Below are 16,237 nucleotides of genomic sequence, written 5' to 3' on the forward strand. Positions count from 1 at the left end.
GCACTCCACCAATCAGGCCTTTACGGTAGAGTGGCCAGATTGAAGCCACTCCTCAGTAAAAGGCACATGACAGCCCACTTGGAGTTTGCCAAAAGGCACCTAAAGGACTCTCAAACCATGAGAAACAAGATTCTCTGGTCTGGTGAAACCAAGATTGAACTCTTTGACCTGAATGCCAAGTGTCACGTCTGGAGAAAACCTGGCACCATCCCTACGGTGAAGCATGGTGGTGGCAGCATCATGCTGTGAGGATGTTTTTCAGCGGCAGGGACTGGGAGATGAACGGAGCAAAGTACAGAGAGATCCTTGATGAAAACCTGCTCCAGAGAGCTCTGGAGCTCAGACTGGGGTGAAGGTTCAACAGGACAATGACCCTAAGCACACAGCCAAGACAATGCAGGAGTGGCTTCGGGACAAGTCTCTGAATATCCTTGAGTGGCCCAGCCAGAGCCCAGACTTGAACCCGATCGAACATCTCTGGAGAGACCTGTAAATAGCTGTGCAGCAACACTCCCCATCCAACCTGACAGAGCTTGAGAGGATCTGCAGAGAAAAATGGGAGAAACTCTCCAAATACAGGTGTGCCAAGCTTGTAGCATCATACCCAAGAAGACTTGAGGCTATAATCGCTGCCAAAGGTGCTTCAACAAAGTACTGAGTAAAGGGTCTGAATACTTATGTAAATGATATATTTCATTTTTTTAAATGTATTTTTATACATTTGCAAACATTTCTAAAAACCTTTTTTTGCTTTGTCATTATGGGGTATTGTATGTAGATTGATGAGGGAAAAAAACAATTTAATCAATTTTAGAATAAGGCTCTAACGTAACAAAATGTGGAAAAAGTCAAGGGGTCTGAATACTTTCCGAATGCGCTGTGTGTGTGTGTCCCTGCGTGTGCATCTTCAAGGCAGAGTGTGGTGTTGTGGTTCACAAGTCTGTAGGAGCTGGGCGTCAAGCCAACAACAACTGTACGGGTCACAAAGTGTTCTCATCTCTGGCCCCATCAAGGGTTATTACTGGACAGGGAAATATGAACAAATCTATAACACACAGTCAACAATTGGTAAATGTCTTCTCACCGAAAGAAAAATAATTTGTATACTGGTTCACATTTCAAATCAAATTTTATTTGTCACATACACGTGTTTAGCAGATGTTATTGCGGGTGTAGCGAAATGCATTTGATATAGACAGTAGGATGTCTTGAGAAATGTTCATAGCCCTAGAACCGTGTAATAATATCCTGTCCTATCAGACCAAGAGAATGTAGGTGCATGCAGCCTCTTGGGGAGAGGCTTTTCGATATCCGTTGGTAAATTCCTCTGTTTACCTCCCAATGTCTGACTAAGTGCTTTCTGTCTCTCTTCTCAAACCATAATTAGGTGTGCTTGCTGAAAGCCAAGCACAACTTTAGAAATGTTTCATATGTATTATTAATGTGCTTACTTAAGGCAAGACCATTCAAGATCTCTTATATACTCATTAGTGTGCTTGCTGAAGGCAAGACCACACAAGATTTCTTACATGGTTGTATTATTAATGTGCTTGCTGAATGCAAGACAACTCTAGAGTTCTTACATAGTCTTATTATTATTATTATTTGATTTATTTAGCCTGCTCTAGAGCGTAAACAATTTTAGCTATGAATATGAAACCAACTTTAAAACGTACAGACGGCCCCAACTTAGATTAAAATTATATATATAATTGATAGCATTTCAACTTTTTGAACAACAATCTTTTTTATGATCTCCAATGTATTTCAATGGCAATAAAGGGAGTCATACAGTGCATTTACACTAGGAAGCGGCATCGAGCAGTGAAACATCGGAAGCCATTCACTTCAATGGAAGGAAAGCGAGAGAAGCGGAATGGGCGGGGGGACCATTGAGTGATGCGAGCATGAGTGAGGGAGCTGAACAGGGTGGGAATAAAGTTGGGGAAAGCTGAACTTTATTCAAATCCTCCGCAATATTGTGACGCGAGTGACCGATCGAAGCTCACGATAGCTTCCAACCCCTACTGGATTTGCTGACAATGGCTGTTAAATAGAAGCACTACCTAGCTTGCTTGCTAGCTTGTTAGCACCCACATGAAGGCGACGCAAGCGTGGCTAGGTGAGTGCCACTTCTACAGTGTAAATGCTCTGATAGAGTTCAATGGTAAAAAAATCTAAAATTCTAGACCTATCTCCTCTTTCACCGCTTAAGCTCCAAACCAATGTTGAGATGTTCAGATTTTATAAAGCTTTTTGATACTATATAAACTTTTTGAAATATAACCATTTTAACATGGGTTTGAATGAGAACCAAATAAAATAAAATCACATTTTGTTTGTTACATGCGCCGAATACAACTGGTGTAGACTTTACCGTGAAATGCTTGCTTTACCGTGAAATGCTTGCTTACGAGCCCTTCCCAACAATGCAGAGTAAAAAAATATATAGAATAGTAACACAAGAGGATAAAAATAAAATACACAAGAATGGAGGAATATACACGGAGTACCAGTACCAGATCAATGTGCAGAGGTATGAGGTATTTGAGGTAGATACAGTATGTACAGTTGAAGTCGGAAGTTTACATACACTTAGGGTGGAGTCATTAAAAGTAGTTTTTCAACCACTCCACAAATTTCTTGTTAACAAACTATTGTTTTGGCAAGTCGGTTAGGACATCTACTTTGTGCATGACGCAAGTAATTTTTCCAACAATTGTTTACAGACCGATTATTTCACTTATAATTCACTGTATCACAATTCCAGTGGGTCAGAAGTTTACATACACTAAGTTGACTCTGCCTTTAAACAGCTTTGAAAATTCCAGAAAATGATGTCATGGCTTTAGAAGCTTCTGATAGGCTAATTGACATCATTTGAGTCAATTGGAGGTGTACCTGTGGATGTATTTCAAGGCCTTGTGGAAGTCTACCCGGAAAATGTGACCCAAGTTAAACAATTTAAAGGCAATGCTACCAAATACTAATTGAGTGTATGAAAACTTCTTAAATTGTTTAACTTGGATCAAACGTTTCGGGTAGCCTTCCACAAGCTTCCCACAATAAGTTAGGTGAATTTTGGCCCATTCCTCCTGACAGAGCTGGTGTAACTGAGTCAGGTTTGTAGGCCTCCTTGCTTGCACACGCTTTTTCAGTTCTGCCCACAAATGTTCTATAGGATTGAGGTCAGGGCTTTGTGATGGCCACTCCTTTAACTAAATATACTTTCCTGCAACCCGCCTCACCCAATGTGGAATGGATTCTGTTGTTTCTTCATAAATTTTCATCCAGAACCTCTGGCTGAAACTAGCCAGCTAGCCATCTAACTAGCTACTTGCTATTAGCCACCGTTAGCGGTCTTCACCATTGTCCGAGGCCGTGGCCTGCACTACCTACCAGCCAGCTCTAGCCTGGACAATTGTCGGCCAGTCTGCACATCGCGCTATCGAGCCAGAGCATATCGGTTTTTCACGTGGTGCGGAGACAGATTCTCGCGACGCCACTTGGTAGGAGCGACCGGTCAGGTAGGACGCAATCCAAGAGTGAGCCGCGCCGGAGATGCCCAACTCGGAGACGGTGGAGAGGAGGATCTGATGGTTCACAGTATCAAAGGCAGCAGACAGGTCTAGAAGGACAAGAGCAGAGGAGAGAGAGTTAGCTTTAGCAGTCTCAGTTGAATGACCAGTCTTGAAACCTGACTGGTTTGGATCAAGAAGGTCATTCTGAGAGAGATAGCAAGAGAGTTGGCTAAATACTTTTGGAGAGAAAAGAAAGAAGGGATACTGGTCTGTAGTTGTTGACATCAGAGGGATCGAGTGTTGGTTTTTTGAGAAGGGGTGCAACTCTCGCTCTCTTGAAGACGGAAGGGACATAGCCAGCGGTCAAGGATGAGTTGATGAGCGAGGTGAGGTAAGGAAGAAGTTCACCGGAGATGGTCTGGAGAAGAGAGGAGGAGATAGGGTCAAGCGGGCAGGTTGTTGTGCGGCCGGCTGTCACAAGTCGCAAGATTTCATCTGGAGAGAGAGGGGAGAAAGAAGTCAAAGCATAGGGTAGGGCAGTGTGAGCAGGACCAGCAGTGTCATTTGACTGAACAAACGAGGATCGGATGTTGTCAACCTTCTTTTCAAAGTGGTTGACGAAGTCATCCACAGAGAGGGAGGTGGGGGGAGGATTCAGCAGGGAGGAGAAGGTGGCAAATAGCTTCCTAGAGTTAGAGGCAGATCCTTGGAATTTAGAGTGGTAGAAAGTGGCTTTAGCAGCAGAAACAGATGAAGAAAATGTAGAGAGGAGGGAGTGAAAAGATGCCAGGTCCGCAGGGTCTAGTTTTCCTCCATTTCTGCTCGGCTGCCCGGAGTCCTGTTCTGTGAGCTCGCAATGAGTCGTCAACCCACGGAGCAGGAGGGGAGGACCGAGCCGGCCGGGAGGATAGGGGACATAGAGAGTCAAAGGATGCAGAAAGGGAGGAGAGGAGGGTTGAGGAGGCAGAATCAGGAGATTGGAGGGAGAAGGATTGAGCAGAGGGAAGAGATGATAGGATGGAAGAGGAGAGAGTAGCGGGGAGAGAGAGCGAAAGTTGCGACGGCGCATTACCATCTGAGTAAGGGGCAGAGTGAGTAGTGTTGGAGGAGAGCGAGAGAGAAAAGGATACAAAGTAGTGGTCGGAGACATGGAGGGGAGTTACAGTGAGATTAGTAGAAGAACAGCATCTAGTAAAGATGAGGTCAAGCGTATTGCCTGCCTTGTGAGTAGGGGGGGACGGTGAGAGGGTGAGGTCAAAAGAGGAGAGGAGTGGAAAGAAGGAGGCAGAGACAAATGAGTCAAAGGTAGACGTAGGGAGGTTGAAGTCACCCAGAACTGTGAGGGGTGAGCCATCCTCAGGAAAGGAACTTATCAAGGCGACAAGCTCATTGATTAACTCTCCAAGGGAACCTGGAGGGCGATAAATGACAAGGATGTTAAGCTTGAATGGGCTAGTGACTGTGACAGCATGGTCACAGCTCTTATCCGAGCCGACTAGGTGAAAAATCTGTCAATGTGCCCTTGAGCAAGGCACTTAACCCTAATTGCTCCTGTAAGTCGCTCTGGATAAGAGCGTCTGCTAAATGACGTAAATGTAAATGTAAAACATGACTGGGCAGGGGCGGGTGGGCCTTGGAGGGCCCACCAACTTGACAGCCAGGCCCACCCCCTTTTAGGATTTACCTGGTGACGGTCAGCTCGGAGGTGGTAGGAGGGACCACAGAGAAACTTTGTGCTCAGGTCCACCAAGCCACAGAGCCTCTGTTGTTGAAGGTGTTGATGGAGAAGGAGGGTGGCAGCAGCACCATTCTACTGGAGGAAGCCATAAGACAGGACTTCTATCGCTGCACCTCCTTCCAGGTCAGCTGCAACTGTGCTGCGTTCAGCAGGCTACAACGTTGTGGAACGCTCTGATAGAAATATATTATGTAGAACCAACATGCCTCTCTGACATGCAGATTAAGGAATCATGTCAGCTCTATCCATGACATTTCTAACTGTAAAGTTCCACAACGATTTGAGCTACTGAATGTGGCCCTATTCTATCTTCTCACATGCAAAAGTGTCCCGACACAACGTCAACAAGCCAATTTGTTAAATGTTGACGTCATTTGTTTACTTAACTAACACTGACTGGAGCCATCAGCTTTAATAGTAGCTGACACTTTGAATTGGGTCTCTTTCCCATCAGTGTTGGGTGGTACGCAACCTGTGCCTCGCTTCATATTGATTTTAGTTGAACAGTAACCCCCACCAGTTGTACATACACTGAGTATACCAAACATTAAGAACACCTTCCTAATATTGAGTTTTGCCATTAGAACAGCCTCAATTTGTCGGGGAATGGACTCTACAAGGTGTCGAAAGCGTTCCACAGGGATGCTGGCCCAAGTTGGCTGGATGTCCTTTAGGTGGTGGACCATTCTTGATACTCACGGAAAACTGTTGAGTGTGAAAAACCCAGCAGCGTTGCAGTTCTTGACACAAACTGGTGCACCTGTCACCTACCATACCCAGTTCAAAGGCACTTACAGTGCCTTGCAAAAGTATTCATCCCCCTTGGCGTTTTTCCTATTTTGTTGCATTACAACCTGTAATTTAAATTGATTTTTGTTTGGATTTCATGTAATGGACATACACAAAATAGTCCAAATTGGAGAAGTGAAATGAAAATAATAACTTGTTTCAAAAAGTTCTAAAAAATAAATAACGGAAAAGTGGTGCGTGCATATGTATTCACCCCCTTTGCTACGAAGCCCCTAAATATGATCTGGTGCAACCAATTACCTTCAGAAGTCACATAATTTGTTAAATAATGTCCACCTGTGTGCAATCTAAGTCACATGATCTGTCACATGATCTCAGTATATATACACCTGTTCTGAAAGGCCCCAGAGTCTGTAACACCACTAAGCAAGCGGCACCATGAAGACCAAGGAGCTCTCCAAACAGGTCAGGGATAAAGTTGTGGAGAAGTACAGATCAGGGTTGGGTTATAAAAAAATATCTGAAACTTTGAACATCCCACGGAGCACCATTAAATCCATTATTAAAAAATTGAAAGAATATGGCACCACAACAAACCTGCGAAGAGCGGGCCACCCACCAAAACTCACGGACCAGGCAAGGAGGGCATTAATCAGAGAGGCAACAAAGAGACCAAAGATATCCCTGAAGGCGCTGCAAAGCTCCACAGCGGAGATTGGAGTATCTGTCCATGTGACCACTTTAAGCCGTACACTCCACAGAGCTGGGCTTTACGGAAGAGTGGCCAGAAAAAAGCCGTTGCTTAAAGAAAAAAATAAGCAAACATGTTTGGTGTTTGCCAAAAGGCATGTGGGAGACTCCCCAAACATATGGAAGAAGGTTGTCTGGTCAGATGAGACTAAAATTGAGCTTTTTGGCCATCAAGGAAAACGCTATTTCTGGCGCAAACCCAACACCTCTCATCACCCTGAGAACACCATCCCCACAGTGAAGCATGGTGGTGGCAGCACCATGCTGTGGGGATGTTTTTCATCGGCAGGGACTGGGAAACTGGTCAGAATTGAAGGAATGATGGATGGCGCTAAATACAGGGAAATTCTTGAGGGAAATTCTTGACCCTAAGCATACTGCTAAAGCAACACTCGAGTGGTTTAAGGGGAAACATTTAAATGTCTTGGAATGGCCTAGTCAAAGCCCAGACCTCAATCCAATTGAGAATATGTGGTATGACTTAAAGATTGCTGTACACCAGCGGAACCCATCCAACTTGAAGGAGCTGGAGCAGTTTTGCCTTGAAGAATGGGCAACAAGCCCAGTGGCTAGATGTGCCAAGCTTATAGAGACATACCCCAAGAGACTTGCAGCTGTAATTGCTGAAAAGGGCTCTACAAAGTATTGACTTTGGGGGGGGGGGGTGAATAGTTATGCACGCTCAAGTTTTCTGTTTTTTTTTCTTATTTCTTGTTTGTTTCATAATAAAAAATATTTTGCATCTTCAAAGTGGTAGGCATGTTGTGTAAATCAAATGATACAAAACACCCCAAAATCCATTTTAATTCCAGGTTGTAAGGCAACAAAATAGGAAAAATGCCAAGGGGGGTGAATACTTTCGCAAGCCACTGTAAATCTTTTGTCTTGCCAATTCACCCTCTGAATGGTGCACATACACAATCCATGTCTCAATTGTCTCAAGGCTTAAAATTATTCTTTAACCTGTCTCTTCCCCTTCATCTACACTGATTGAAGTGGATTTAACAAGTTACATTAATAAGGGATCATGGCTTTCACCTGGATTCACCTGGTCAGTCTATGTCATGGAAAGAGCAGGTGTCCTTAATGTTTTGTATACTCTGTGTATGTCAGCTTACAGTTGATAGAAACTCCTGACTCTTCTGTACTGGTCATTCTTTATCATCATCTAAACAAAATACTATTCTTACTTGACTCAAGCTAGCTATGCACATTCATTCAACAACACTCATTCATTTCAGCCTTTTATTCTGAATAGTTTGGTTGTAACTCAGTCATGTTGTGTTGCACTCAACTTGGATTCCAGGCTGTATGACAAATGATCCAACCTATGAAATGTAATAGCAGTTATTTTAACCTCAGCATAGCTAAGAATGATTTATCTACCTTTTTTAACAAAAAGCCCTCTGTTCTCAAGCTACTCAGTCAGGAGAGCCAAGCTATGGTTAGGAGCTAGAGAATTGTAGAACTTCTAACAAGCTTCCATTGTTCTGTTCTTCATGTTGTAGGTACCCCCAGTGAAGGCTGACAGTGTGGCCACTGTCCATGTTAGCATCAAGGGGAGGAAGGAGGAGATGAGCAAAAACACCAAGATCCTTATCAAGGCCAAAAGTTTCCTCACCATTTTCCAGACGGACAAACCAGTCTACAAACCTGGACAGACAGGTACAGTACATTCGGAAAGTATTCAGACCCCTTCCCTTTTTTCCCACATTTTGTTATGTTACAGCCTTGTTCTAAAATTGATTAAGGCACATGACAGCCCGCTTGGAGTTTGCCAAAAGGCACCTAAAGGACTCTCAGACCATGAGAAACAAGATTCTCTGGTCTGATGAAACCAAGATTGAACTCTTTGTCCTGAATGCCAAGCGTCACGTCTGGAGGAAACCAGGCATCATCCCTATGGTGAAGCATGGTGGTGGCAGCATCATGCTGTGGGGATGTTTTTCAGCGGCAGGGACTAGTCAGCATCGAGGGAAAGATGAACGGAGCAAAGGACAGAGAGATCCTTGATGGAAACCTATTCCAGAGCGTTCAGGACCTCAGACTGGGGCAAAGGTTCACCTTCCATCAGGACAATGACAGTCAAGACAACGCAGGAGTGGCTTCGGGACAAGTCTCTGAATGGCCTTGAGTGGCCCAGCCAGAGCCCAGACTTGAACCCGATCGAACATCTCTGGAGAGACCTGAAAATAACTGTGCAGCAACGCTCCCCATCCAACCTGACAGAGCTTGAGAGGATCTGCAGAAAATAATGGGAGAAACTCCCCAAATACAGGTGTGCCAAGCTTGTAGCATCATACCCAAATGTGCAAAAAAAATCAAAATGGCTTTTTTTGCTTTGTCATTATGGGGTATTGTGTGTAGATTGATGAGGGGAAAAAACGATGTAATCCATTTTAGAATAAGGCTGTGACGTAACAAGTCAAGGGGTCTTAATACTATATGAATGCACTGTGGTTAGATAAAATGTTTGATGAACACTGAAACTGTTAATAATGTTGAATGATGATTATACATACTTGACAGTATATTTGTGAGGCCATAAGCTTGAGGAAAGGTCATTACTGAAATGGATGATAGATATACTGTACACTGTGTATAGACAGATGCTATATAGACAAATGTTTTTACCGCTTTTCCAGTCAAGTTCCGAATCGTCTCGCTGGATGCTAGTTTCTTGTCATTCAATCAGATGTTAAGTTATTCTTTCAGTGTTGTTCAATAAAAATAAAGTTACTCTTTCAAAGCATTTTTAAGTTTGGTTGTACAGGACAGCCCAGTGTTAGTCAGCATTGTAACATTCTAGGGAGGTGCTGTGTCATTTTGGGAGAGGTTTACTGTAGTTGAGTAAGGAAGGGAATTGATGGAGCAATGATTTCATTCTCTTGCAGTCATGCATTTTGTTGATTTTTCTTTTTTTAATGGGGCAGTGTGGGTGAGTCAGTGTGTGTGTCGCTGGCTCAGCAAACATGTGGTCAAAGTTCATTTGGCCTGGCTGTTTGATCAGAGCATCTGAATCAACATGAACTCAAGGCCTGCTCTGTACTGTGGCTCTGTAGATAAAGATGCCTGTATTGTAGAAACTGTTTTGGAACGTTAGAAAATAATGTTTTAAACCCTTTTTCTGACACCATAGTAGTTCCCTGTAGGCCTACTGTAAAAAAAAACAATTCTGGGAAGTAATACATTGGCCCAATGTAAATGCTGAATATTTGTTTCTCTTTTCTAGTATCAAACAGTGGAACTTCAGGTGAGACTCATTCAAATCTATCGCACCTAAAAAACCAAAGCTGAATATACAACATGAGCAATAATAATGACATGATCTCCCTTCAAAAATAATACATGCCAATATGTACTGCGGCATGAATTGATACAATGCCTGCCTCTATAACAAAAATAACTTCCTTCAACCTACTGTGAATCTGTACACAGGACCCCAACTCCAATCGCATTGCTCAGTGGTTGAACCAGTCAACAGTGAGTGGAATTCTGCACCTGTCACACCCCATGTCCGCAGAGGCAACACAAGGAAGTTACATCATCACTGCATGGAATGAGAAGGGAGAACAAACCTCCCAAAACTTTGACATCAAAGAATATGGTGATGCCTTCTGTCTGATGATTCTATTGTGGTTACATTGTTTTTACATTTTGATTACATGGTGATTAAATTGTGGTCTGTGATTTGTTTTTGGTGTAGTTCAACAGACAATGAGGAAGTAATATCGTTCTGTCATTTTTGCAGTGTTGCCCAAGTATGAGGTGAAAGTCCATTTTCCCCAAACAATAACTATTCTGGACAAGCAAGCAACACTGAGAGTTTATGGAAAGTAAGTGAATAAGATGATCGAGCATGATAGACAATAAGAATATCAAGCATGATAGACAATGTTATGATGAGTTTCTCAGGTATCAAAGAATCAAGGATGCAAGGATATACTTAGACATTCTGTGGAGATTTCATACCAAGTATTTATTGAATCACGAGCTCGTGGGTTCATCTAACCAACGGACATAGCTTTGCCCTTCGTCAGTTGAACTCAATGAACAAAGAAGACACTCTACCTTATATACCCTTTATTACCCTCTTCCTGGCATACATCTGGCAAGTCTCCATGGGCACTCCCTGTCTTTGATGTTCATCACTCTTTACCTTAAGTCACTATCCTAAACATCACTCATGCTATCCTAAACATCACTAATCTACCTTGACATAATGGAATGTAGACTTTCTGTCTCCTAACCACTCATCTAGTAACTCTAACCTGTTCCCCACGATACTATGACATGACATCATTATACCATAAAACATCATATCAGACAATAAGATGATAGAGCATGATAGACAATAAGATGATAGAGCATGATAGACAATAAGATGATAGAGCATGATAGACAATAAGGTGATAGAGCATGATAGACAATAAGATGATAGAGCATGATAGACAATAAGATGATAGAGCATGATAGACATTAAGATGATAGAGCATGATAGACAATAAGATGATAGAGCATGATAGACAATAAGATGATAGAGCATGATAGACAATAAGATGATAGAGCATGATAGACAATAAGATGATAGAGCATGATAGACAATAAGATGATAGAGCATGATAGACAATAAGATGATAGAGCATGATAGACAATAAGATGATAGAGCATGATAGACAATAAGGTGATAGACAATAAGATGATAATGACCAGCAAGATAATGATAATGACAAACAAGCTTTTAAACAGGGACATTTATGGACAGAATATTAAGACCGACTTAATTTGTGTGTTGCATAGACTATACTTTATAGATACTGTCCCATGTTTGTTACTTGCTCATGTTCATAGCTGTTTCTATTTTTTCAACACACGTATTTGCCATAATTGAATTGTCATTCTTCTGGTGACTTTGTTTCTAGATACACTTATGGAAAACCAGTGATGGGGTCTGTCACGGTGAAAGTTTGCAGAAATGCCATTCGATATCAATGGTTTTATGGTTCTATTAATATCTGCGAGTTGTATCTTATGAAAGTAAGTATTTTGTATTCTTGTTACGCCAAATTGTTTGATTATGAAAAACACTCACTGTGCGGAAAATTGAGGTTTATGGAAGCATGTTTTTGTAGCCGAGCTAAGCTGACCTACAACAACTGTTCTCATTCACCCTAGACCGACAAAACTGGTTGTGCAACCAAAATAATCGATTTGACCCGGTTCGGTCGAAATCAATATTTTGGGGACTTCGAAGTGGAGGCTGAGATGGAGGAATACGGAACGGGTAGGAGAGAACTTTATCTTTAACGTAGGGGTGTTTACATGCTCAACTGTTGACCTCTGACCCTTGCTTGTGTTCTCTCCAGGTGTCATCCTTAAAGGTAGTGGAAAGGCAAGCTTCACCAATGTCATCATAACTGTTAGTTTTGAGGACGTGCCCCAAGCATATAAACCAGGGATTGCATACGAGGGGAAGGTGAGGACAAAATATATGAACAAATGCCTTTTTAATAACACTGCAGGGAAACGGATTGCTCAGAAAAATCTTTGTGAAAGCAGTTGTGATAAATGTTAACGTATAATTTGGAGCATCTAAACCATGCTTTTGATGTGTTGTATGCAATGGGAGTACACATTTAGTATATTGGATGTCTGCAGTCATCCTGTCCTGTGTTTTCAGATCAAAGTGACTGGTCCAGACTCTACTCCTGTTCCCAATGAGCCTGTGTATCTCTTCCTACAAAACAATGGCAAATCTGAGAACTGGAATCTCACCACAGACAGCAAGGGCATTGCTTCTTTCTCTCTAGACACTTCTCTATGGAGTTCTGAGTCTGTGTCTCTGTCGGTCAGTTTTCACTCACTCACTCATGTTTTACTCTATTAAATATTTAATGATATATTATTTAAATATTAAATTGTTTGTTCTGACTGAGATCATAAATTTTTCCTGTTGTATTCTCCAAGGTTACTACAATGTTCTGTATTTCTTGAACCAGGCTCGCTATCAAAAGGTTGAGGAGGATTATCCGTACGAGCAGGGTCTGCGTAGACCAGTATATACATCCGCTTACCATTTGGCAAGGAAATTCTATTCCAGGAGCAAGAGCTTTGTGAAGATAATGCAGGGCGAAGGGAAGTTCTCCTGTGAGAAAAACGGTATTGTTTTTGCTCGCTACATCATCCAAGGGGTGGAGCTGATAAAGGGACAGAAGACCCTGGACTTTTTCTATCTGGTAAGGTTAAAGGGATGTTCCACTCAAAATACAACCTAATGTGATTTTCCCACTTACTTTGTCTGTAGTTTTGGGATATATATATTGCTTACTTCTGTATTTGATTGTCATGTTGTGTCTGGAAATATTTGAAGAATGACTCAGGAAAACCGTACAGTACTTTACATGCAGTTGAAAAGTTAATCATGGGTGATATACAGTAATTTAACACTTTAATAATGTAACTTGAAGATATTTGTATCAGATCTCCCAGGTTTTAGCCAATGTTCCTGTCTCCCTGGGTCATTATCTGGTTATTAATGTTGATGATAACACTTGGCTGTCTCTTATGTCCCAGGTTATATCTAGAGGCAGCATTCAGCAGCATGGCCGTCTTCCTGTGACCATTAACGACGGAAAAGGTAAATTAATTGGTCTTGGATTCTCCGGAATGCTTCCTGACATTTTTCTTTAGGACTTCACAGAACCCCACTTGATTAGAGAACATACCTCCTCGAAAGGCCTAATGGCATTAAACTGGCATTGGATGAAAATCTGTCATGACAGGATTCAATCATCCAGATTACATCTTCAATACAAGTTGTTACTGCACAGTGCACAGTATATTTAAATGGCATAGACTAATCACAGAACACGATGTCCGTATTGGATGATTGGTGGTTTACGGTGACTTAATGTCAATCCCATTGTCCGTCTCTCATGTTAGTAAACCAAGGGGAGCTGACGCTCTCGCTGCAGCGGATGCCTGAGCTGACCCCTTTTGCCCAGGTGGTGGTGTACACCATGCTGCCTGGTGGGGAGGTAGTAGCAGACAGCCAAGACTTCCCCATTCACCTCTGCCTGAAAAACAAGGTAGGCAACTAGGCATCTTTTGCCAGCTACATGAAATGTCAAAATGTCACATCAGAGAGCCTGAGCCATATGGATATATCGCGGCAACGTGCACTACAATCGATTTCCAAAATGACTTTGCATCAGTATATGAAATGAAATGCTTCAACTGCACCTCTTGGATCATCACAAATCCGTTGGGTCTGTTTTTATCCCTTTAAACAGTACTGTAGCATTATGATATGTGGGCTCTGTTGCAATATTCACATCAGTATGCTACTGTACTTTAAGTGAACCAATGTGTTGGACATGTATGGTTGTATACAGTGCCTTCAGAAAGTATTCACACCCCTTTACTTTTTCCAAATGTTGTGTTACAGCCGGAATTTAGAATTGATTGAATTGAGATTTTGTGTCACTGATCCTCATTCTGTTTGCAACAAGGCACTTAAGTAATACCCCAAAAATATGGCAAAGAAATTAACTTTTTGTCCTGAATACAAAGCGTTATGTTTGGGGCAAATCCAACAAAACGCATAGTACCACTCTTCATACTGTATTTTCAAGCATGGTGGTGGCTGCATCGTGTTATGGGTATGCTTGTCATCGGCAATCAGAAGAAACGGAATACAGCTATAAGCACAGGCAAAATCCTGGAGGAAAACCTTTTTCAGTCTGCTTTACAACAGACACTGGCAAACAAATTCACCTTTCAGCAGGACAATAACCTAAAACACAAGGCCAATTCTATGCTGGGGTTGCTTACCAAGAAGACATTGAATGTTCCTGAGTTACAGTTATGACTTAAATCGACTTCAAAATCTATGGCAAGACTTGAAAATGGCTGTCTAGCAATGATCAACAATCAACTTGACAGAGCTCAAATAATTTGTAAAAGAATAATGGGCAAATATTGTACAATCCAGGTGTGCAAAGCTCTTAGGGACTTAACCCCCAAAAATACTCACAGCTGTAATCGCTTCCAAAGGTGCTTATACAAAGTATTGACTCAGGGTGAATACTTATGTAAATGAGAAATTTCATTTAAAATATATGTGCGAAAATGTCTAACACGTTTTCACTTTGTCATTGTGGGGTATGGTGTGTGTGGGTGTAAAAGTGGGTGAGAAAAAACATATATTAAATCCATTTTGAATTCAGGCTGTAACACAACAAAATGTGGTAGAAGTCAATGGGTATGAATACTTTTTGAAGGCACTGTAGATATATGTAAACAAAGCTGTGATGTGTCCCCCTTTTCTCCTCTCCAGGTGTCCCTGAAGTTCTCATCCCTCCAGGAGTTGCCAGGGGAGAAGACCTCTCTGAGCCTCCAGGCCCACCCAGGGTCTCTGTGTTCTGTCAGGGCCATCGACCAGAGTGTGCTGCTGCTGCAGCCTGAACAGGAGCTCAGCCTAGACTCTGTACGTTGTCCATGCATGCGTCCCAAATAGCACCCTATTCCAAATGTAGTGAACTACTTTTGACCAGAGACTCAAAAGGGGTTTGGTCAAAAGTAGTGCACTATATAGGGAATAGGGTGCCATTTGGGACAGTACACAGCCCATCACAATCACTTACTAACCTTTGACTCACCACACAAAGCTGAAGCTTAACCACGATCACACAAATCCTCCTTTGGCATTGTTTTTGTGCACCCATGTATTTCAAGATAGGCTTTGGCTCACTTTCAGCTTCCTCTAACAATGTTTTAACTACTGTCTGATACTTAAAGTTTAAACTTCTGGGACTATTCCATTGGTTTTCTTGTACCACTCAAGCTTAGTCGAGTGCAGATCAAGTATTTGCTATATGTATTTAACCCAGGTGTTATCCTATGCACTGACCTTGTCCTGACTATGTACTGGCCCTGTAACCTCTGATCACTTTCTGAACAAACTCTGACCATGCACCGACCACGCTCTGACCGTGTCAAGATGCTGCGGATGATCAAGTCAGTATTACTAGAGTTATATTACTTATCTCTCTGCAGGTCTTTAGTCAGCTGCCTGTTCAGAAGTTGTCTGGATATTCATACAGAGTAGAAGACTCCTACCCATGCCTACCATATCCTCCAATCATTAAAAAGGAGATGGAGGTGCCCCCTCCACCTGTACCTAAACTGGCCGAGGAGTTGGAAGCACCACCCGTACCTGATAGGAAAAAACGCTCATTCTGGTTTGGCCCCAACAACGACAAAAACGACGTTTACAACATCTTTAAAGTAAGAGGCTCAAATAAGTTTGCTGTTTTTGTCTGTTTGGGATATGGAAAATGTATGTATATATATACTTAATATTTATTTAAGTAAGAGGTTCAGGCTAAAATGGCGTCTTTTTGACGTAGACACTGAATGAATTCAAATTCTGTGAAGTGAGGATTCAGAAATAAGTAGAACGACATATACACAGTGT

General features: G+C 42.1%; 1 protein-coding gene across 2 annotated transcripts; it reads left to right on the top strand.

Moving 5' to 3' along the window:
* Positions 1-1,153: 1,153 nt before the first annotated feature.
* On the top strand, positions 1,154-16,125 carry LOC121565236 (alpha-2-macroglobulin-P-like). Of its 2 annotated transcripts, XM_041876037.2 has the most exons (14): positions 1,154-2,122; positions 8,268-8,424; positions 9,992-10,012; positions 10,198-10,366; positions 10,511-10,595; positions 11,682-11,796; positions 11,935-12,043; positions 12,126-12,235; positions 12,440-12,607; positions 12,759-12,995; positions 13,333-13,396; positions 13,702-13,847; positions 15,098-15,247; positions 15,817-16,125. In XM_041876037.2, the coding sequence occupies exons 4-14, from the start codon at positions 10,273-10,275 to the stop codon at positions 16,117-16,119; spliced, it is 1,581 nt and encodes a 526-aa protein (XP_041731971.1). In that variant the 5' UTR covers positions 1,154-2,122; positions 8,268-8,424; positions 9,992-10,012; positions 10,198-10,272; the 3' UTR covers positions 16,120-16,125. The 2 variants fall into 2 exon arrangements, with proteins under 2 accessions (XP_041731971.1, XP_045069453.1); XM_045213518.1 differs by lacking the exon at positions 1,154-2,122 and having other exon boundaries at positions 7,821-8,424.
* Positions 16,126-16,237: the final 112 nt, after the last annotated feature.

This window comes from Coregonus clupeaformis, chromosome 5 (assembly GCF_020615455.1).
Source record: "Coregonus clupeaformis isolate EN_2021a chromosome 5, ASM2061545v1, whole genome shotgun sequence".
In the NCBI taxonomy this organism is placed as follows: domain Eukaryota; kingdom Metazoa; phylum Chordata; class Actinopteri; order Salmoniformes; family Salmonidae; genus Coregonus; species Coregonus clupeaformis.

Excerpts from the sequence above, each read along its gene's own strand:
- LOC121565236 (XM_041876037.2), top strand. The coding sequence starts at position 10,273 with ATGTCCGCAGAGGCAACACAAGGAAGTTACATCATCACTGCATGGAAT. Across the intron at positions 12,996-13,332 it reads CCCTGGACTTTTTCTATCTG|GTTATATCTAGAGGCAGCAT; the intron begins GTAAGGTTAAAG and ends CTTATGTCCCAG. Across the intron at positions 13,848-15,097 it reads ACCTCTGCCTGAAAAACAAG|GTGTCCCTGAAGTTCTCATC; the intron begins GTAGGCAACTAG and ends TCTCCTCTCCAG.